The 21,707-nt window shown below is 43.4% G+C and overlaps 1 protein-coding gene across 1 annotated transcript in view; it reads left to right on the top strand.

Moving 5' to 3' along the window:
* The first annotated feature begins 2,861 nt into the window (after nucleotides 1-2,861).
* The window catches only part of LOC118780531 (phosphatidylinositol 3,4,5-trisphosphate-dependent Rac exchanger 1 protein-like), a 99,738-nt gene continuing 80,892 nt past the window's right edge, over nucleotides 2,862-21,707 (top strand). The window contains exon 1 of the mRNA XM_036533076.1: nucleotides 2,862-3,492. Within this exon, the coding sequence (XP_036388969.1) occupies nucleotides 3,352-3,492 (141 nt within the window). The 5' untranslated portion in view covers nucleotides 2,862-3,351. The remainder of the gene's footprint in view (nucleotides 3,493-21,707) is intronic.

Genomic DNA, 21,707 nt, shown 5'->3' with positions numbered 1-21,707 from the left:
GCATTTTTAATAATAATAATAATTTAATAATAAAGTTGGAAACCTGCTGAATGTGCTCCATGTTGCCTTTGCACATGGTCTCATGAAAAATCACTGAAATGTGTAATATTACATCCACTGTGTGCAAGAGATACAATGCACAGTCTCAGTTTTAACACAGATGAAACTTGATCCTGTTACTTTTTTCTTTTTGTAAATTCTGGAGGCTTTCATTCAGCTGAATAGGGAAGGAGGACTATGTATAAATATGAAAATGTGAAGTAAATTTCAGTTGTCTGTATTAGGAGGGGGATAAACTCATGTTTGTATTTATGCCAATAATGTGTCCAAAAGAAACACATTGGATATTGAATGTAATGCATATGTATTAAATAAATTTTTTAGAAAATTTCTCATAAGGCTGTGCTCCATGACTTGTGTTGAAACAAATTATCTTTTGGGCCTTGGTACTTTTAAACAGACCAGTTTTGACTTCAATACAGTGTTGACTCATTAATAATTCATCGTGTATATGTTTGAAGGATACATACTTTGAAAAAGTTGAAAGTAGAATGATGGAAGTTAATCATCTGTAGTATCGTTCGGATCCACCGGGGGGCATTCTAATCCACCAAAACATTTTGTTGCCTTGTCTGTTTTAGAATTGAGTTTAAACCACTAGTTGTGTGCGTCCTTGTTAACGCACACACTGGGTTGGTAGAGTTAGAAGCAATGACATTCACCTCATTTTAACACTCAAAACCATATCCGAATTGAACGATGGCCTAATTTTTTTCGTTATGTTTTGCATAACTATGCTCGAAATTACAGAGGCAACGGTAACTGAATTCAAAAGAAGAGCTTGTCTGAAAATTTGTCATTCTGACAACATTAGTCTTTTCTATAACATGGCAAATTGGTGATCAGTGCTATTATTTTTGCGTTACCTAGTAGTCACACTAGTAGTCACAGTTAATTCAGCGGTTCTACTTTGCAAAATGATGGGTGCGTTACCCAACGGGAATCAATTGTGTGAACCTTGATTAGGTTTTGGTTTAACGATTATGAAATGTCTACAGCTGGGTGGAGTTGTTCGCTGTGGTTGTCTATAGGCGTTGTTTTTTTTCGGTTTATCTGTTCACAGACTACACGTGTATGGCGACCCAAACAGGATGTTGTTGATAAAAAAAAGTTTGAAAAAAAAGTCGTTAATTGGGCTGGGCTTCGTTTTCGCATAGTGCCGATGGAAGTGTAAAATTTTAAGACAGGTCTCTCACTGTCCCCCAAGAAAAATTCGGGTGTACTGTCGATAAACGTACAAAACATTGCGTTCTATATATTATATAGCCTACTGTTATATAAAATTACCAGAGTTTTATGTAGCTATATTTCTCCAGGAATACGCAAATCTCTCTGCTTTGAATTCCAGTATGTTTACATCAATTTTACAAAGGTTTACACATGAACTTTGGGTGACAACTAATCTTAAAAAGCACTTCCTAAATAAGAACTATAGAAGATATGAATCCAGCAGAGGTCACCGAATGACTGAAAGCCTGGAATATTGTCTACATTCCCTGGCGTGTCCAACGGTAGCCTACAGTGTAGACATATCTCCGTTATGTCTACAATGACAGAAAGTAAGAAGTTTCTCATACATATTTGTAATGTAGCTTAGAACATTTTATCTACTGACATTATAAAAAAAATGAATTAACACGTTATTAAGGCTGATATGTCCTCTTCTGAGTGCTGCTTTCTCTCTGAACACGAGTTTTCAGACTATTTATCCACCCTGCGAAATACACGATGACATAATTATGCAAACTCTAAGTGAAATAACAGCCTTGGGGCTCTCTAATATTTCTAACTTTAATCATAGCTTCGTAGCTATTCAAATAAACTGTCGCGAAGTTCGTCAAATTCATTTTCATGATTTATGAATGTTTGCAAAATGATTTTTGGAGCGCATATACTTGTTCATATTTTCGCAATGAAGAGGGTAGTGCAAATTGGACGACTAGCACTTCTTATCTGTTTTGTGTAGCCCACACGATGCAATTAAATTTTTATTGAAATGTGTCATCATGACAAATGGCTGATAATGCACGGCTTTTTCGATTTTTTTTTTTTTTTGAAGTATTTCACACGCACAGATGCAAATTAAATTGCATGTCAAATAATTTTGCTGTGAATGATATAACGTTTGTTAACCGAAGTTAACGAGCTTTTCCCTCTTGATCATACACACTTGACTCCAACAAAGCTATTTAGAAATACAGGTTACTGTTGTAACATGTTCACGAACTAGTAACATTTCCCTTTCTCTTGTTATATTTTGTTGTTTTAACTGTTCTTTTGTGATAATGTATAAAGCGTATTATTTTCGGTTTAATGGTATAAATTACACATTGACACGGAATTCGCGCTAGGGGTTATCGCGCAATTAAATTGCATATGGTGAGAAGTGGGAGTATTTCTGTCAATAAGATTTTTCATTCATGAAAAATCACACAGTAACTGAAAAATTAACTTATATTGTGGTTGGTTAAGCAATTTCTCACAGAATTGTGATTATTAGCGCACCACAATGAACTTTTAGCAACCAGTTCTCAATGCTTCTGGCCTAGTTCTAAACGGCCACAAATGCGAAGCAAAAATGATACTAAACAGACTGTGGGATCTCATGAAATGGATAAATGAACAGATCTACGGTGAAAAGCGATGCGTGTTATTTTTTACCTGAAAATATATTGCATTCTGCCTGCTGCAACTGCACAACTTGACTTTGTGTAAAAGGTGACAACTTATAGACGGTCCCTACAGCACTGTAGCTCTTCTGTGTCTTCAGTCTAACACCCTCACTGCTCTCTACACGGGGCTAAAGGAGGCAACTTTGAAGATCTCGGTGCCGTTGCTTAGCCTGGCGTTTTCTCTTGCAGAACTCTCTGCGCATACGGTGCTTTATGCTGTCGACTTATCGAACTGCTGGTGGACATGCATTCAAGAGCCATTTTTTAAATCCACCTTTAAAGAAACTTACTAATTAACTTTAGGAGCTTTTTGGTCCGAAAAAATATATCCCAATACAAGTCGCTTGCACTTGTTCTTTGCTGGTCTGTTCATTGCTTTTTAGTTACATAAACGTGGAAAGAACAGCCAGGGGAATGTTTTGAATTTGGCGTCATTGTTTTCTTACTTTGGGGAAGTTTCTCTGAAACTGACCAAGACTCAAACAGCGCATCCTTGGTCGGGTGTTTGAAGATGCACTGGCGTAGCGGAATGGATTAAGACCGTGGATTTCTTGAAACACGCGAGGTAGCTCATTCAGTGGAGATTGTGTTCCAAATTTAAAGGATAGAGAAGGTAAACATGGAGGAGGAAGGGCAGCAAGAGAACGGTGTACAGAACTCAAAGGATTCCGATCGCCAGCTCCGTTTGAGGCTCTGCGTTTTAAATGAGATTTTGAACACCGAGAGGGATTACGTGCGGACACTGCTTTTCCTTCAGTCGGTAAGTTTGTGTCAGTTCCCTTGTTTTCTTTTAACGAACATCGCTTCCCATGTCATACAGGTTGTGAGAAACCGTAAACTGCAACTCTACGTAATAACATAGGCTGCACGCACTGCCAAAGTGAAGTTCATCAGCTCTGGCAAACTAGCTAACTTGCAGCACGTAGCTTATATAGATTACTGTTACTACAAGCATTTTCCGTAGCCTGTATTTTAACTGGCTGTTCTACCTTACAGGAGACACTTTAAAAGGGAATAGAGGTACACATTCGTTATTCCTGGTGTTGGTCCGATGATGACAACTGTAAAGCAAGCACACACTAGCTAGTGTAGCTAGCTAACCTGTGAAATGTTGGAATACAAGTTATATTAAACCAAAGAAAAAACTCCGAGTGGGTGAGATCGGAACATACTGTCGAAATCGTTTTGCAGATTGTTATGGATTTATGGTTTATGTCTTGATTTGGATTCACGCTTTCAGCCATTGAGCAGTTTACGGATCGAGTATGAACCCGTCATGAATGAAGCAGACAGGCTACATTGTAGCTGTGGTCCCTTCTCCCATGCCACCATAAATCAAGTGTCAGCCCGCGCGCTGGAGGAGGCTCTAGGAGAAGAGAAATTGTTTTGGCCGAAACACGACTTGCTTGCTTGCAGTCTGTCTTTAGCCAATTATAATTATCAAACATTGTCGCACCAGAAGCACCAAAATACTGTGTTGTTACTGAGTTAGGGACACGCTGGTGCACAACTTCGGTTGGTTGAATAGTGTGATGCCGAAATAGCTCGGCCAGTGCAATCAGTCTTCTGTATAGATACGCTCGCGCTTCGATGACGTAGGACCTACATGAAGTCTCAGAATTTACATACCGCTCCTCGCTTAAAAACAGATCACAGGGTAATTGTGCTGATTTTATGCAATGATTGCATTCTCAAACACTCAGCCATTTGCTGCATCAAATCTATCTGTCCACCCAACCCCCCCGTGTCAGTGTCATTAATGTCGGGGTTATCCTAACCCCCCTTTTGTCTAAACAGACCACTTAATTATGCTAATTGCTTGTTCTTATAATAAATGCTGAGTAGCGTTTCGCTGCTTTGAGGGCTTTTAATCTTGATAAGAAACAGTCATTCTTCTCCATGGCCTGCAGGCATCACTGAGAACAGATGCCTTCATCTTATCTGCTCGCAGCCTGTGGGTGGCATAGATACAGTACCATCATTTTAAGGCTCTTGCATCACTCTCCTTTGTGTCTTCCTTTCCTTTGACTCCAGTCTCTGTTGTCCCGGCATTGTTGAATTCCAAGTGTGTTTTGTTCCATGTCAACTGCATCTTAATTGCGTGCTAAAGTGGCTGTTATTGTTATATTGTTAGGTCGATGATGTCCACAGCATCATATCCTAGTTTACCGGGCCTCCCTGGCTTAACCAGTTACACATGCTGTTGCCCGGTGGTCAAAAGTACGCTGATTTGATATGCAAGTCAACAAAATAAGCCATCTTGTAATGCACAGGCATCCCCCCCAAGGGGAGTATTTGCATGCAGCGAGGGCTGTCTCATCTCTCCTGCCTGTGTTAGGAGCTGACATTGGCCTTTTCACTGGAACCTTCGCCAGTGGCTGCTGGACCCTGAATGTAAAATGAATAAAGTGATGCTGAATCCCGACTAACAGGATAGACTTATCTGTGAGTAAACACGCCACACCCATTCAGAGGGTTCAGTGGAAGTCTGTATTCTCTGAAGACTTGCACGGTCACACCTGGAGACAATATGGCTGAGGTGAAAGGAGGAAGGCAAGTGAAAAGCGCATTGAATAGGCCCACTGTGGGGAAAGAAGTGTTCATAGGTGAAAGCGTATTAAGGAAGGTTACGGGCCAGGTCTTTGCAAACACAGAAATGAGGGACTGATGCAAATCAGGTCAGGCTGTCAGGGCAGTCTTTAAATGTCTTAACAGATGAAATTGGAATGCGTCGAGGATGAGATTTTGGCAGCACTCTCGCTGCGCGTTCAAAAGTCCTTCGGCAGATTCCGAAGACATTTTCACGCAGATGTGTAGAAACGCATCGCAGCGGTGGGACTGGTATCAGAAGCCATGCTGCTGGAAACAAACAATAGCCACAGGGTGCTGATAACAAGGTGTTTACAGATCAGCCTTCAGGCTGGGGGCTGAGAACTCTGGGTTGGTGGGTGGGTCTTCTGGGCTCCCTGACCACCTCCCCTATGACATCATACGGAATCCCTTTAATTTAATCCACATTCCCTGGTGGTGGTGGTGGTGGTGGGGGGGGTGGTTGAGAGAAGCTGGAACAGCAGTAAGCAGCTGCCCCATCCCACCAATTAACCCTTTCCCCTCATGGTCAGGGTGAGACTCTCCCTCCTGAAGCAGCCCAGAGGGCAACGCTTTGAAGAATCCACATTCCCTTTCTTTGTATTCTAGCTGCCATTTTTATTGCAGCAATGGGTCATTATAATCTTAATTATATGGAAATTCTGACAAATAAGTATTTACTAATATATTCAATTAGTGATTACATTACATTACATCACTTAACAGAGGATGTTTTACTGATGGACTGAAGTACAGATGTATATCTAAAGAAGTTGCAGGAATAGTGGCATACTCAGCACACCGTGGGCTGCATCTGAGCATGTGTCAGTCCCTCACACAGTGCTGTCGTAAACGCATCAGCACCACAGTGAATTCACAAGTTTATTTAAAGATGCTGATCGAAGTGCTCTGTTTTGCTAATACATTAGTTGCCTTCTTTCAGGGTAATTGAATTTATGTGAGTGGCAAGCTGTAGATATGCTTTCAGCCTGTTTTTCCAGTCTCTCTGTGTATACCTGTAGTATGGTTTGCATTTCAAGGCTTCCCATACAAGGAGAATCCCAGCCATCGGTTCATTGCAGTGGATGTCAGTACGTCTGCGCTGTGTGACGGGCAGTAGGCAAAGCGCTCACATTCGTAAAATCAGATTAGCAACAGTCCCCTGGATCCCGCTCTGCTCCCTGTGGCTCCCAGCAGTGAAAGCTCTGTCATTAAAAGGCTCGTTTGGTGCAGATAAGGCGTCTGGCTCGAGGCGAGGAGGGATGCCATATGGTTTGGGTAAAGATAACTCCGTCTGTCTTCACCCCATGGATGGAGATGGAGAATTGAAGAGGTGTGTGTTTTTTTTTTTTTTTGCGGGGGGGGGGGGTGGCAGGGTGGGATTGATGCGTCTGGACAAATTGAATCAATCCTTGTTAAGCGTGACAGCTTTTTTCTACTCATCAAGAGTCTGTTCTTTGTTTGTCCTGGTTTGGAAACATGTCCCCTTTCAGGGCAGGGAAAAACACACCAGGCTGATGGATGGTCTCTTTTTGACTTGTATTGATTTTTGAGGTTCATTTGTTGGGATTTTGAAGCACTCAGCACCCCGGCCTTTTTTTTTTACAGTGTCTGCATCAATAAAACTGCAACCGCTATAACAAAGCTACATGCGCAGCAGTGTTCTCCTGGCCCAGACTCGCCATTGTTGTGTCTGTGCCTTAATTGCTTATCTTGTGCCAACACAAACATGGAAGGGCTTGTAAAATGGCTCAATCAAACACAGGTGAAATTGGATCTCACTTTTCCCGATGCACCCTTTGAATGGCTGGGCAGATGTATTCAGAGAGATAAAATGTGGAATGTGTGTGATGTTAACAAAATTGGCTTTCTTTTTTGAAATAATAAATTATAATTCCAAGTTGCATTATAGGAGGTAGATCTATAGTTTGCATAGGCTTTTACATTTTTTATAAGGACCATAAAAATGTAGCTTGGCTTGATAAAGCTGGTCCTGTTATGGTTCTGCTCTGTGAGCGGGATGCAGCGTTAAGGTTATCACTCAAGGCCATGTAAGCGAGAGGGAGTCTGATTGTGCCCAGGGGCAGTTAGTCAAGATTTGGAGGGATTGCAGGATTCAGTGACCCATTACAGAGAAGCATAGGCTGTATTGCCAGTGGGGGAGAAGCCTTTAAATGAATTTGTCAAATAATGCTGTCTAGACCTAACCTCACTGGGCAGTGAGCTATATGGATGTTAACTCCAAAAAACACCTACACAACATTCTTCACTCTCACACACTTCCATTGAGCTGAAATATGAACCTTGCCTGGCAATTTACCCTTGGAGATTCCAGAAAGGGCCGAAAGCATTGTAATCACCATTAAATGCAAGGAAGGGCTTTCAGAGGCCTGGAAAATAGTTTGCCACTCTGACCAATTGGAAACATCTGGCATGCCCCTCCACAAGTTCCTATCTTTTTTTTCCCCCTGACCGAAACAGCACAAGTGCCACCTGTCTCTGGCCGTACACTGCAGCGTGTAATTAACCTCCAGGGAAAGTGAGTCCTCTCCATGATTCACTGCTGGCAGCCATGAATGCTTCTGTCACCAGCCTCCCCTTCCCCTAAAGGGGGAAGAGAGTTCCCTGTTTTCAGTCTGGGGCACTGCAGAATGACAGCTACACTACAGGTATTGATGTCTGTGTCCATCACAGCAAGGGAAACGTACCCCCTGTTTCCTAGGAACGGGTCAGCCGCAAAGGGTCCACCTCTGTCGAAAAGGTTGATTGATCCCTACGTCCTGAGAAGCCAGCTGGGCCAAGTTCCTCAGGCACAGCCCCTAGCCCCCCCCCGACCCTGAAAAAATAACAGGAAGCCGGCCCTTTCTCAGCTCAGTGAATGGTCGGAGGGGAAGTCAGCGTTGGGTTTCCTGCGAGTCTCCCTGTTGATTTTATTGGTGCAACTTCGCCAGGGAAGGTGGCGTTCGGTTTCATTGTCGATGGTATAAATAGCCTGGGCGAAGAGGCTAATTGCACTAAAACAGTTTAAACTCTGTGTGACCTCTCCTCCGTTTCTTTAATATCCCTGCTTTTCCTCCACTGTTCAGAAGAGATGTCCTACAGGGTCTTTGTGGAGAAGGGGGGCTATACCAAGCGTCATTCCCCTTCTGCCTAATGAACCAGCGTACTGTCACGGTTAATTCAATTACTCAGGCGAAACGGTTCCAAATTAATCCTGTACTACCTACCAAGAGGGGAAATGTATTTGTGTAGGTTGGGTGCTAATTTGTCAACTGGTCACTCTCCATAGTGGTTGTCTCAGATGAGACAATTTGTGCTGAATCTCAAGGGATAGGACACCATAACCGACAGTATAATGGCTCCATAGTGCTTGTGTCAGAAGTGTTAATCTGTGCCAGTGTGTATTGTTAAAACTCTTTGTAGATTTGCACGTGCAAGGGATTTAAAGTACCACATATGGTAAATAGAAAATACTTTTGGTTTCATTTCTGAAGCTATGGCTACTATATTACATTTCAAGATGTTTAGGGTTGAAGCATTTTTGTTTGATTGTTTGTTTATATAATCTGAACCTTCTGTCTCAGCATATGGTCATATGTAAAAATTGACTTAATTCACTGTAGGTTACTATTTGGTGATTGGGTTAACTCAAAATTCTGATAAGGATAACTCAGTTTGCTTTGTCTGCTGTAGTAACGTGCTAATTACACAAGTTTATTTGTGTGGCTCATGGAGCAGCTGGCGGGGGGGGGGGTTAGGAGAGGAACACCTTGGCCTTCGTCCTCTAAGCCTTCCCTCTGTTTGTTGTGTTTCGGGATGTTCCTCATATGGGCAGCACATTGTAGCAAAGTGGAATGTATACAGGCCTGCACCAAAAAAAAAAAAAAAGACAGGCAAACCTGGTGCCAATGTGTTTGAGTTAGCTTGCAGGAGAAGAAATCAAACTTTGTCCCAGTGCACCAGTCTTAAATTATACCCTTTAGGTGGTCATCCCAGTGGTTTAACAGGATGCACACTTTCACAACAACAGATTATGAAATGGTCTGCAATTTTGGAAGAGAAGCAGCGTCCAGATAGCAATGCCACACAATACCTTGGCCTGAATCCTTGTTCTTTCCACCCTGGATTAAACCCTATGCCATAAAGTGTCGTGGCAGTGGTACACGTTCATGAAGTTTTAAAAAGACAGGCAAAAATGTACAAGGAAGCAGACCTAGACAAAGAACTTTTGGGATGTTTTACGTACCCATTTTTCATACACTTCAATTCACTTTAGTGGGTAATTAACATTTTAATTCACACTACCTGGGAGATATGTGAAATTAAAAGCATATTGCTGAGAGAAGCATCCTGCTGTGCTTGACTGATGTGTTCCAGTGTCTGGGTTAAGATGGTTTTGGTAATTTGATACCGGGGGAGGGGCTCCCACCCCATGAGTTGGATGCGCAAAGGGCTGTCACTGTGGGCCTGTCCCTGTAAGCAATTAGCGGTCCTTTGTGCGGATGAACCAGGGTGCTGTATTTAGTCTCTCATGATCCATCTCCCCTGCTAGTTTTCCCTTAAACACTGTGTTCATCACCTGCACAGTATTGACAGCGTCAAATCTGAGAGCTCCATACTTAAGGTGGAGCCACAAATCATCTGAATCAGATAATCTGAGGTGTTGTGGATTACACATTGGGGAGATAACAATCAGTGATACAATTTTGTTTTATCGTTTTTCTTTCTGCTAATCCACAGTTTAAGTTTTAGATTGTTCTCAGTAACATTTAGGGGAAAGCCCCGTTTGTTTAGAACATAAGCCAATGACAGTGTAATGATCTCCTAAATTTTATATGCAGGCAGTTCAATGTGCCACCTTAATTAGCACTCCGGCACAAACGTAGCTCTGCAGGAGATTAGAACTGACAATACCTCCCTTCATGGGTACAAGAAGAAGAGCTGTTTGTGTGGGTGGAAAAAGTGGGCAAAAGTAGGAAAGTGAGCCGGGGAAACGGCGTGTAGTGAAAGAGCAGCGGAATTCCTTTAAGCTGTTTGGGGAGATGGAAGTGTGAAAGGGGAACTGGCAGCGATGCACAGGAATGCTGGGCTTTTTGGAAGGATCAGTGAGCAACTTCTGGCAAGTGGTTTCTGCAGAGATGCTGAACTGTGCAGAACAACAGCAAAGAAACTGATGTCTCAGTGCATGAATGTGTGGGAGCGCTCTTTGGAAATGATGCAGTTCCATTAATGTAAAATGAATTTGCGTCACTTGACCTATGCTTGATTTCTGGCACGGTTGGATTTTTGGGGAAAAAAAAAAAAGTTCAGTTTGAAAGATATGACACATCTGGAATCGATCTAACAACATCTAATCAACGAAATAAAAATGGCACTCTCATCATATCTCTCCAGGAATTAGTTGCAAACAGGCTAATCGAAGATTTCTTTGGCGAGCGCGCAGAAAAGTCAAGAAGGCAGTCGTGTTTTTGGTGACCTGTTCTGGGAACTCATTAAATGTTGAAGGGATGGTGTCATTTCCAGACTAGCCTCTCATATCACTTTGAAACAACAGAGCTCTGCTGTTGCACCCTCTCAGCATTGCCTGCGAAGACATGACCTAATGCCCACTACCCACCATTGTTTATTCATTCTTTTCGCAATGATTTTTGCTGCAATGGTGACCTAATAATGCAAATCCCAGAGCAAATACACGCTTGAGAAAAATAACCAAATCAGAGTGACAACCAAACTGAGTAAAATAGTATAACCTGCACAAGATGATTTTGCTCCCACGAATTTAGTGGCTATTTATTGTGCAGAACAATAAATCCACTAGGTTTTTACCCCTTTGGTCTTTGCTTGGGAATAACGAAACATGTTTGACTGCAGTTTGTTGTATATGAAATCTTGTTGTGTTGTGTGGCCATTTTTACACAGAACAGCAAAAATTAGGTTTCCATGCACATTGAAAGGGAATTATTGGCAGGAGGTGTCACTTGAGCCGGTCACTGGATGCTTAACAAAAGTTAAAAATCTTGATAATCTGAAGGTTAACAGGAAGAGTGACTTGATATCAATGAGTGAAGAGGATGTTCAGATGATCATCTCTTGAGCTGGACGTCTTATTTCTACATCAGGAACAGTGTTATTAACCCTGTATTTAAATTTCATATTTCCTCACTGTTCTATCACGCTGCAGCCCTGAGCTGCCTTGTGGCTTTTGAATTGAGCAGAATATTAGCCGTACATTCCAGAGCTAGACAACACGCAGGACTGTTTGGCTGGATGTTTAGGAGACACACAGGCCCATAGAGTTCAGTGGACATGTTTGGACATTAACCCTTTGGCCTGTATGGCAGCTAGAACCAAAAGAGCTTCCATTGTTTCCGGGTGGGAATGGTCGCTGTGGTCACAGATTTAAATGCTGCAAGACATTTGTTGGGATTATCAAATAAATCCAGATGCATGGGTTTGTGTGTGGTTCTATGGCAGGAGGACTGTGGAAGAACCCCACCCTAAGACACGTTCCTCCAGAGGGCGTGGATTCCGAGGAGGGGGTGAGGAATTAGCTTTGTGAAGCAGAATATGAGCTTTGTGGTTTAAAAATTCCCCCTCGCTAGATACACAAAGAGCAACAGATAACTGGGTGTTGCTCTTCCCGGTCCCATCCGTGCCTTTGATAGTATTCCAACCCTTCTTTTGTAACTACCACACTGTGGCAAGCCAAATGCTGCCCACAGACAAAGTCCCTATAATTTGGTCATTTTAAGTGTTGTGTTAGACCCTTCGGCCTGCACGCATGCACAACGAAGAATGAATGGCAGGCTGAGCATTCAGTTGGGTAAACTGAAGCTTGAGTTCAGAAAATGAAGATAAAGGGATAACCTTTTTCGCACAGTCAAAGATTTGACCCTGTAATATAACCTTGCTCCTCCCTCTTTAGGCTTTTCAAGAGATGCTATCAAGTCCATCGACTTGGTCTGTGAAGTGGTGGTTGTTGTCTTTGTTGGTGGGAAGGCTTGATTTAAAGGGATGCTTTGAGCTGACCACAGCTGGATTGTAAGTCTAGACATATTGCTTTACCCTTTTTCAGCACTATATGGCCAGTCTGCCTAGATTCTTCGCAAACCTATGTGTATAGGTTTTCATGTATGATCTGGTTCTTACCCTTGGAACAGTGTGCTGACATGAAGGGCAGCTGTCAGACCAACCCGGTGTAATTGAAATTGATCAGCATGCCTTGTATAGGTAGGATTTATTGCAAACAGGCACAGAGAACTGTTAGGCCATTGTCAAGTCACCGTATGTCACAACACATGCCCGTATGTCAGCGCATGTGTTATGGGAAACCACCACCTCCTTCTGTTTCCGGTCAATAAATTAAATCCCGCCTCTGAGACTGCAGCAGAAGGTGACTTGGAGTTTTGTGGTTGCTTAAAATTAGAGGCTTGCTGTAGTCTCCCTGGTCCTTCTGTGTGTGCATGTGTGTATTTCTGGATGTTTGTGCCTATCTATCTAACTATCTATCAAGGTATATGTATAATGTACATAAATGCGTGTGTGTGTTTAATGGATGGGGGATGGGGTGTGCAGTGACAAGTGGCAATGGCTGACTCAAGGTTAGATTTCAGGGCAGAATGTTCAACCTCAGCGCCAGCAGCACCCTTGATTAGAAGGTAACTTGTTTCCTGTTTTGCCTATGTGTGCAGAGCTACGCGGCAGCGATTGCTACATGGGGTGCTGTCACAAAACAAAGACGGCCTTACCTTTGTTCTATTTTTCAAGACGTGCTCGCGCTGCACCCTGGCACATGATGCAAACTGGCACAGATGGAGCTGGCTGTGCGAGATGTTGGGCCGCTTTTAGCCTTTTACGAGGATTGTGTGTTTAACTAGGCTGGGGTAATGGCAGTCTCTTGGTATGTACAGTGTACAATGCATCTGGCCAGTTACACCAAATGCTTTTTAAGCCAGTGAGCAGAAATGAACAACCAAGTGCTTCCTTTCATGGGGTCAAGAAAAGCATTTCTGTACCTGATTCCCATGACAATTAATGGCACACATGTGATTAGCAGTCATTATCGCTGTTTGCGGCTCATTTATGAGCTATTTCCACTCCATAAAGAGTTTTTCTTTGTAATGTGAAAGATTAATGAGCTGTTCTGCATCTGAGACAATGGGACCGAAGAGGCTGGACGGAACATGCCGGTCCTAGAACAGCGCCGGCCCTGGTGGGCTGCTGGGCTTTGATCTCTGTCATCCTTTACAAATGGATGATGCACCATGGAAATACGTGACCTCGAACTCTTCAAGCACCGGGGCTTTGTGTGTCTGGCTTCTAGCGGGGGATGTCTGGTGCCCCCTCATGATGGAAATGGCATGAAATTTCATTGGCACCCGCGGACCAAATGTTTTTATCATCACACAGACATACATACATACACACACTCAGAAACAATCACATTCACAGACACACACGTCCACGCATACACACCCATTCACACTACAGCAAGTGCTTCGAGGGTAATTTGTTGCTTTGTTACGGCAATCTGATACTCTTGTACGTCTTTCCTTCTGTATTTTAATGTTAAAATCGCTGTAACACGCTGTATAATGAGCAGTTATGTCTTTTCACTTCCAGACTATTAATTGTGGCATCAAGAATGGGGATTAATAGGAAGTGTTCCAACGCTTGTTTATAAAGCTGTACTTCAGATTAATGGTAAACAGAAATGATAAAAAACTCTGGAGAAAGACACCTGTTTCTCCAGAATGAAGTGTGGAAAATGCTCCTCTAACTGCTGCCATACGCCTGGTCCAAACCTCACTGCAGCCCCATACACTCGCCTTTGCCAAGACTGGTCTGAGCGTCGGCGCTGTGCCTCAGAGGCGGGGTCTGGACCACACCTTTACCGTGACCCGCTTGACCGGCGTCGCCGGCGCGTGTGCTCCGGCGCCTCGCTCCGCCGAGCCAAGGGGCCGCGCTGGCGCGCAGAGACATATGGAAACCACCTGTCTGAGAGAAACACCTGTGCCGTGGCCGGGAGAGCGGCGGGGAGAGCCTGAGGCAACTGAAGTGGGATTCTTAGCAGGGATTACAGCAGTCCAGCTGCCCACACGCCATTATGTTCACAGGCTTGTTTTGATAATCTGCTGAACACTGGCTGTGTTTCTGTTCTAGTTTGAGCTCAGTTGTGTCTTTGAGCGAAAGACAAAGGCAGCTCCTCTCAGGACATGCAGTACTCAGTTTTCAGAATCCATCTTTAACACAAGCTGTGGGAGCTCTTGGAATCCATTATCTTATTAAGTGGATTTACAAAGACTCATACATCACTTCATGAGGTGGCAACTGAATGTGTTTCCGCTTTTATGCTCTTAAAGTAAAATAATCGATTTACTTTCGTGGTTGAAATTCAGCTTGAAGTGAATGTAACAGGAATGATCATATTTGATGTGGATGAAAAGCACTCAAATTTTGGGAATAACCTGTGGAAACTGCCAACATGACACACATCACCGCTTGCATCAAGTATTATTCCATGTTGTGAATTACACTGTATTAGCATCACAAATGAGAGAAGAGTTACTCACTCGCACAGTTGGTGCAAATGTCAGGGGCTGTCTCTGTTTTTCACTGGCAGGACATTTACCACATGCTCAAACTGCTATTTTCCAGTGATGAAATAGTATCAAACATGTGTTTTTCCAGCATTGTAAGTAAGTCTTTTCAATGTCATGAGGTTTTTTAAATGCGGCCATGTTTTCCCATATCAAAAGGACCCACGTCCTGTGAAATGAAAGGTCATATTCTCCAGCTTCCTTGTAGTTCCTGTTGGAAGTGGCTCATGTTCTAGTGGCCAGGTCTTTCACTGAAGTCACCCATTTGTGTGCTTTTGACCTGACTCCCAGAAGAAGATGCAAAATAGGAGCAATACCCTGCTCACTTAAGCATAATGTGTTTGTTTCCATGACTCACAGTGCTTTTGGTGTCAAATGTCCAGAATTCAGAATACAGCTTTCTATATCATTTCTTTAAGACTATTTCAGACTGTTAAATAAGGGAAGTTGAGGCTTCACAAACACCACAATGGATGGAGCTATCATGTGTTCTCAGTCACTGACTCACATTGACCAGCCAAAAGACTTTGTTGGCAATAGCAGAACACTATGATTGTGTCAAAAGAGTGTGTCACCTATTGCACATACAGTAGCTGCATCAAAATTCTTGAAGCCTCACTCCCCCATCGCTGGTTCACATTTCTTTATAACACAATATGCTCTTCTGTTAATGGGGTAACAAGCTACAGACTGAAGGATATTGCAACACAGTGCAGCACTGAAACTTCTGAATGCATTTCTACCTGTTGAAATGGCTTTTACTCCTTGCTGATTAGTTTCATTGTTTAAATCTGTTTAACAATAATTTTTAGGTAATCCATCTAAGAAAGGGGGATTCACTGGAGATGCAGATTACTGATTTATGTATTTGGGGAAATGCTCCTGCAGCCGACGTTTGTAAGCATCTTCATCGGAAATACCCCCAAGCCTACCACACTGTTTTCAAACATGCTGCAAATGCTTGTCAGGAATAGTGTCTCCCACACCCTCAGGGTACAGATAATTCATCGCTGGCCTTTTCTTTGACTTGTGAAATAAACATTGATGGTGTCATTTGACTCAGATTGCTCTGGCATGTCCATGTCCAGTCTTGACTGTTCAAAGCTGTTACTGAACAAGACTTTGGTTGCCGATACGTACTGCTGTGTGTCCATAATCATCTAATGTCAGGATGTCAGGAACCTGAAGAAGACCCCAGAGTGTGGGGATTAATTCATTGACCAGGAAGCAGTCAGACAAATTTTGAGTACACGTGAGAAATTGCTGGATTTGTTATAACGTTACATTAAAATTGCGCATAGAGAAAATAATGTCAGCTTTCCTCTCTGCGGCTATCATGTAAGAAGCAGTTTCACTGTTAATTATGTATGGCTTGTCTTTCTATAATTTCTGCAAACAATGGTGCAAGTTTCAAAGCTGCAGGCCCCAATTCAATCCAAGCATAAAGTGGTTTGCCCTTAAATTCCAACAACAAATTTAAGCTAGGGTTACTTTTGTCATTGATGTAAATGGCTACCAAACAGTTCTTACTTAAGGAGGAACTGCTCTGTGGTTTCAACAGAGGTTGAACAGAGCCCTTGGTGTCCTCCTACATGTTTGCCAGTGTTAGATGCAAAGTGCATCAGTATAGTCGTCTTTGATTCTATTAAATGTCAGCTATGGAGGCATTTTCTGTTATGACTATAAGGATGGCTCCACTGGAGAAAAAATTCTGTGTACATTCCCTTTTGCTGCTAAAATAAAATACAGTGTGATTTAACATAGCAAAATTTAAGCTTAAAGAAACATCAGACAGTTTGTATTACTGCCAGGAATAATATTCACAACTTTGCCATATGAGCAGTTAAGGTTCAGTCGATGGGGTTTGTTATTTTGGTAATCTGTACCGTTTTCTCACGGCGTTACCCTGTGAGTGTGTTGTCAGTCGTCCAAACCCGGGCAAGCTATCAAGCAATCTCTCATTAAATATATATTGTTACCGATAGGGCTAGCTCTTGGGCTGCATTCTTTCCTCAAGCACTGAGCTGAGCCAAAGGATGTGATGGCCTTTTGTGTCATATATGTACCCTGCGGCTGAGAAATAAAAGCAAAATCAGTTTGTGAATCGATCCATCCAAATGATCATGCATAAATGTTACCTTCCTCATTGGATATTTGTACATTGAAATATGCAGTTTTTCACTCAAGCAGAGGGAAATAAACATTGTCATGTAATTACTCTCTTGTTGACACTCACTGAACGTTAATTGCATTTAGTAATTAACCTATAAGTCTCAGCGGCCGCTGGGGGCAATTTAAATCTCCTGTCAACGTGAGTGTTTTGTGGAAAACGCTGTTTTTCGGGCTCGCAGATGCGCGGGCATATTAGATGGCAGTGCAGTCGCGTCTGAATGATAAGGGCTGTCGGCCTTCACGCCGCGTTACCCCCCCCCCCAATTCCCTCGATCAGTCTCCCATCCGTGATCCGTCCGCTGCGGACAGATTTCCCAAATGAGTTCCAGATGGCTCTTCAGTTCCGTCTCAAGATGTTATCTCCCATGCCACACGGCAGCTCAGATCAGAATCCCTCAGTACGGAGGAGTCTCTGAAGGGGCTTTATCTGTTGAACTTGTAAAAGGATCTCAGGGAAGTGCAATGAAGGGGGTGTGTCTGTGTGTGTCTGTGTGTGTTTGTGTGTGTGTGTGTGGGGGGGGGGGGGGGGGGGGGTTATGTAATTATGCGGGTTACCAGTTGCAGTTGAAAGGGGGGCAAAAGAGTGGGTCGTCTTGTCTTTAAAAAGCAGTTGGATTACAGGTTGTTCAGAACAGCTGTAAAAGCGCTATTTATAAATCCAACTGTAATCATGTATTAGATGATCACAAAGTCATACTTGTAAAATGCTGGACGCTTAACCAAAATGCGAGATGAAACAGCTGCCCACCCCCCCCTGAAATTGCATGTAGCGTAATTTTAACATGCATCATTACAGCGTGGAGCATGAAAAAAATGCATCAGCATAAAGCAGGGAGCACAGCATAAACCACAGTTCATACAGTCCTGGAGGAAGCCCAAGGTTTACAACGCTGAAATGAAGGGCATGTCAGTCTATCAGGCTACTGCCTAACCACATCAACATATAATTTGAAGGAACTCCGATGATTGAGTTGTCATGATTGAGTTAGGGCTGCAGGGTTGTGTAATCTGTTAGTGCATTTATTTCTCTAAGTTTTTAATTCTTTTTTAAACTGAGACTCCTCAATTCTGGACTTAGCTCCGTCTCTCTGAGCCACCACAAGCGAAGACGCCAGTCATCCCCTCGTTTTCACCACGTCGCGTTTGAGGAGGGCGTCTCCCAAGATTTCTGCTGGCTCCCCCCATGGAGTGCTCAAACACCCGTGAACTTTCAATTTGGAGCGGAAGTGGAGGACAAGGGTGGGATTAAAAGAGGACATTGTTGTGTCCGGTGCTGGCCGGTGGGGAAAGAGAGCCTCTAGGGAGAATTGGAAGGGCCCGGAAGGATTCTGCAGGGGCCTATGAATAAAGAGCCCTCTCCCCTCCCCGGTGTGAGAGCGCCAGTCAGGGAAGCGATTCGCGGGGGTCCCTGGCATTCAGGCTCACTGTAGCGCTATTGGGCCCTTTTGTCTTGCCTGGCTGGACCCGGCCACAAAGGCCTGGTCTTTATTCAATTTCACGCCACGCAGTCAAAACGGCTCCCTCTCCCAGCAGCCCCCACTCTCAGCCGACTCAAACCCTGTCAGCCAGTAAAACGCCATCAGCAGCAGGGTTCTGCTCTTTATGTTTTCCGGTTTGTTTTCTGAGATGCTGGGAAGTTGCTTGAAAATTAGTGCGCCTCTTGATTCATTGGGTTCACGTTCTCTCGGGGAATGCAAACTGATCAGGTTGACACCTCTCCCAGGACTTACTTTCAGTGTCAAAAAAGAACTGTGATGCTTTGTGGCTGCACCCCCTCCAGCAAAAGGTTCACCTTCGCCTTCTGCTCGGACCCTTAGCACCGAGTGATAAAGTACCTATTGGTAAACAACTTCGCGTGAGCTGGAAAGGCTCCGTTTGTTAGTGCGTTAACGAGCAATTTGTTTTCCTGTTACATAATGCTTTCCTGGAAGAGTCACAATAAGAGAGTGGGAAAGGCAGTTGTAACTTCTCTGGGAAAGGCATCGCGTTTTATGGTGGAAGGTCTTTGACCGAATCATGGAGCTGGGGCGCTACCAGACACCTTTTAATGAAGCATTTTTTGTTTGTTTCCTCATGCAGTCTAAGTATGTAGCATGTCAGCATTCTGACATTCAGAGGAAGCTTGGCTAAGTTTGTGGCTGCTCTTGGGGAGTTTCATATGTAATACAAGAAGATCCCTTTTTTAGATTCTTGTGTGCATTATGACTATACATGTCCAAGTCAAATGCAGTTGCACATTTTAGGTCAAACAAAAGGTGTCTTAGCTAGACCTGTCCTATTTGTGACTTTTCCACTTGTCCCATAAGCATTTTCTTCTGAGGGTTATAAAGGAGATTACGAGTTATAAAATCACAATACCATTGTAACATGACTTTTGCTGTGAGATATTTAATCTCGAAGTTTCACATGGTTAGCATTAGCCCCAAACTTTCTTCTCTCATAATTTTGAGGAGCTTAATACAGGCAGCGGCTCGCTGGCATTGAGCTGAATCACACGGACGCGTTTGTTGCCGTTTTGACCCCGTGATCTCAGGGGTCAAGACCCGCAGTCCTGGAGTGGCTTTAATTTCACAGCAGCTTTTGATTCTGAGAAACTTCCAGAAACCTCAAGCGTGAAGAAAGGGAGATGCTGAGCATTGGCTGGGGCGGTGTTCACCTGGGGTTGTGGCTGTCGCTCATACGACCGGCTCCCCAGCTCTCCACTGCTCTGTCGCCCACTCTCTTTCCTCAGGAGCCCGTGACAGCTGGCAATGTGTACAGGTCTACACTGGGCCGAATAATCATAGCCCTACAGAAAACCCTGACCCTTAGCAGAACCTATAATCAGGCTATAATTATTATAATTCTTTTTGAACTGCTCAAATGTGGGTCTTTCAAGGTAATCGCATATAAGTGTGTTTGCTGCTGTTTATGTGGCAGATTGTCTGTGTTTTGCTTATAGCTGCAGACTGAAGTCTCTGTTCAGTCTAACCACAATGTGCTTTGTCCTTAGCTTTCAGCAGCTGTTGTTTGTTTTGCATCATTTTCACACAACGTTTTTCCATATTTTGGAAATGTAGTGTCATGGAAGACATTAAAGATTGAATTAAACACCACACATAGATTGAATCAGGGCCTTAATGCCGCCATAAATGTCAAGCTTTTTATAGCATGAATCACCCATTGGTTCTATATATTTTTTCCTCCAATGGAAGAAAGCTAAACAAATCAATTGCATTTCAAGTTGCCATTCACGCTTGGCAACGTCGGCAAACTGATTTTGTAAGAGGACATTTCGGCACCAGGTGGAATTTCAGATCCAGCAGCGCGGAGATGGAATTGAGGTCACCAAGTTGACAGAAGAAGCTATGCTCGGGAGAGAGGAGATTTCGACTTCCAGCCGCCGCCTCCGACAACAAAAGGATTCTATTTCTGTGCAAAGCAGCGCGGGGCTGAGAGTTGACATGGCCTTCCTGGACAAAGAGACCCGTGAGAGAGCAGGGACTTCAGTGCAATGCTGATAACATTCACTAGCGCAACCATTGCAATCCTTCTCCACCCCCCCACCTCTCCCATCTCCTCAGTTCTGCTTTTTCAGATTACACCCCCCCCCCCCCCCTTCCCCTGCTGAGTCTGTAAGCTCCAAACATCTGACTGCCCGCGGTCACGTGACGAGCTGAGGGGTTTTAAAAGTACACTAAAATTCCTCCACTTCCCCCTTTTCTCAGCCTCAGAGCCAGTTGAAGCGTCACATTTGCGAATTGCTTAACAAGCAGGGGCCGTACACATGTACACAGTGCAAACAAAGGCAGGTTGGACAGTTTACAGAAAGCCCAGAAACAAAAGAGGAACACCTCAGCTGTTTCTGATGATGCTGGCTCTATGCTGCAGCTGTTTAAAATGCCTGTTTCACTGGAGGTCTAGGGATCGAGTCGTCGCTCTTGATCTACAGGTTTCAGACTGACCTAAGCTCCGCCATTACTATGCGCCTGATCAAATGACTGGGAGTAGATCAAGCCTGTATTAATCTCGTTAACTGACATGGGCTAAACCCTTTAGCTACTTACCACAGCGAGCAGTTATGTAAGCAACTCGCAATTCAATCAGAGCGGCCCTTTCATGTCAGGAGTTAGGACTCTGGCAGTACGCATGCAGAGTCCATGTAGCCACTGTGGTTTCCAGATTTTCACAAGAGCTTGCTTTTCACTGTCATTTTACAACATCAGTAGTCTCCATCATGGTGACATCTTGAACGTGGGATTTTTTTATTTCTCGGCCGGCCGGTCAAGGAGGTTGCTTCCCATTCCGTCATTACTCGGGTTTTGTCATTTTGTGTTTTTAGCCAGGAATCGCGGCAGGATGTGATGCAAGCAGAATGCAATTGTGAACAGAATCTAGAAAAAAATCTTATTTATGAATCTACGTCTTAAATTCAATTTATCATTTAAGTACATAAGAATGTAGGAAAAAAAAAGTAGGAATTAGACATTTGTGATCTTATGCACCCCTCCAGGCCATTGCAAAAGGAAAAGATAATCCTAAATATTTCCTCTCCTTAGGAGTGCTTAAAAACATCTGTTAGGCCGAGTTCAATCTATTGTAACATACAGATGGGTATGCTGCCAACATATTGAAA

Source organism: Megalops cyprinoides, chromosome 7 (assembly GCF_013368585.1).
Source record: "Megalops cyprinoides isolate fMegCyp1 chromosome 7, fMegCyp1.pri, whole genome shotgun sequence".
Classification (NCBI taxonomy): domain Eukaryota; kingdom Metazoa; phylum Chordata; class Actinopteri; order Elopiformes; family Megalopidae; genus Megalops; species Megalops cyprinoides.
The sequence above is the reverse complement of the archived record's forward strand: the minus strand, read 5'-3'. Positions and strand labels throughout refer to the sequence as shown.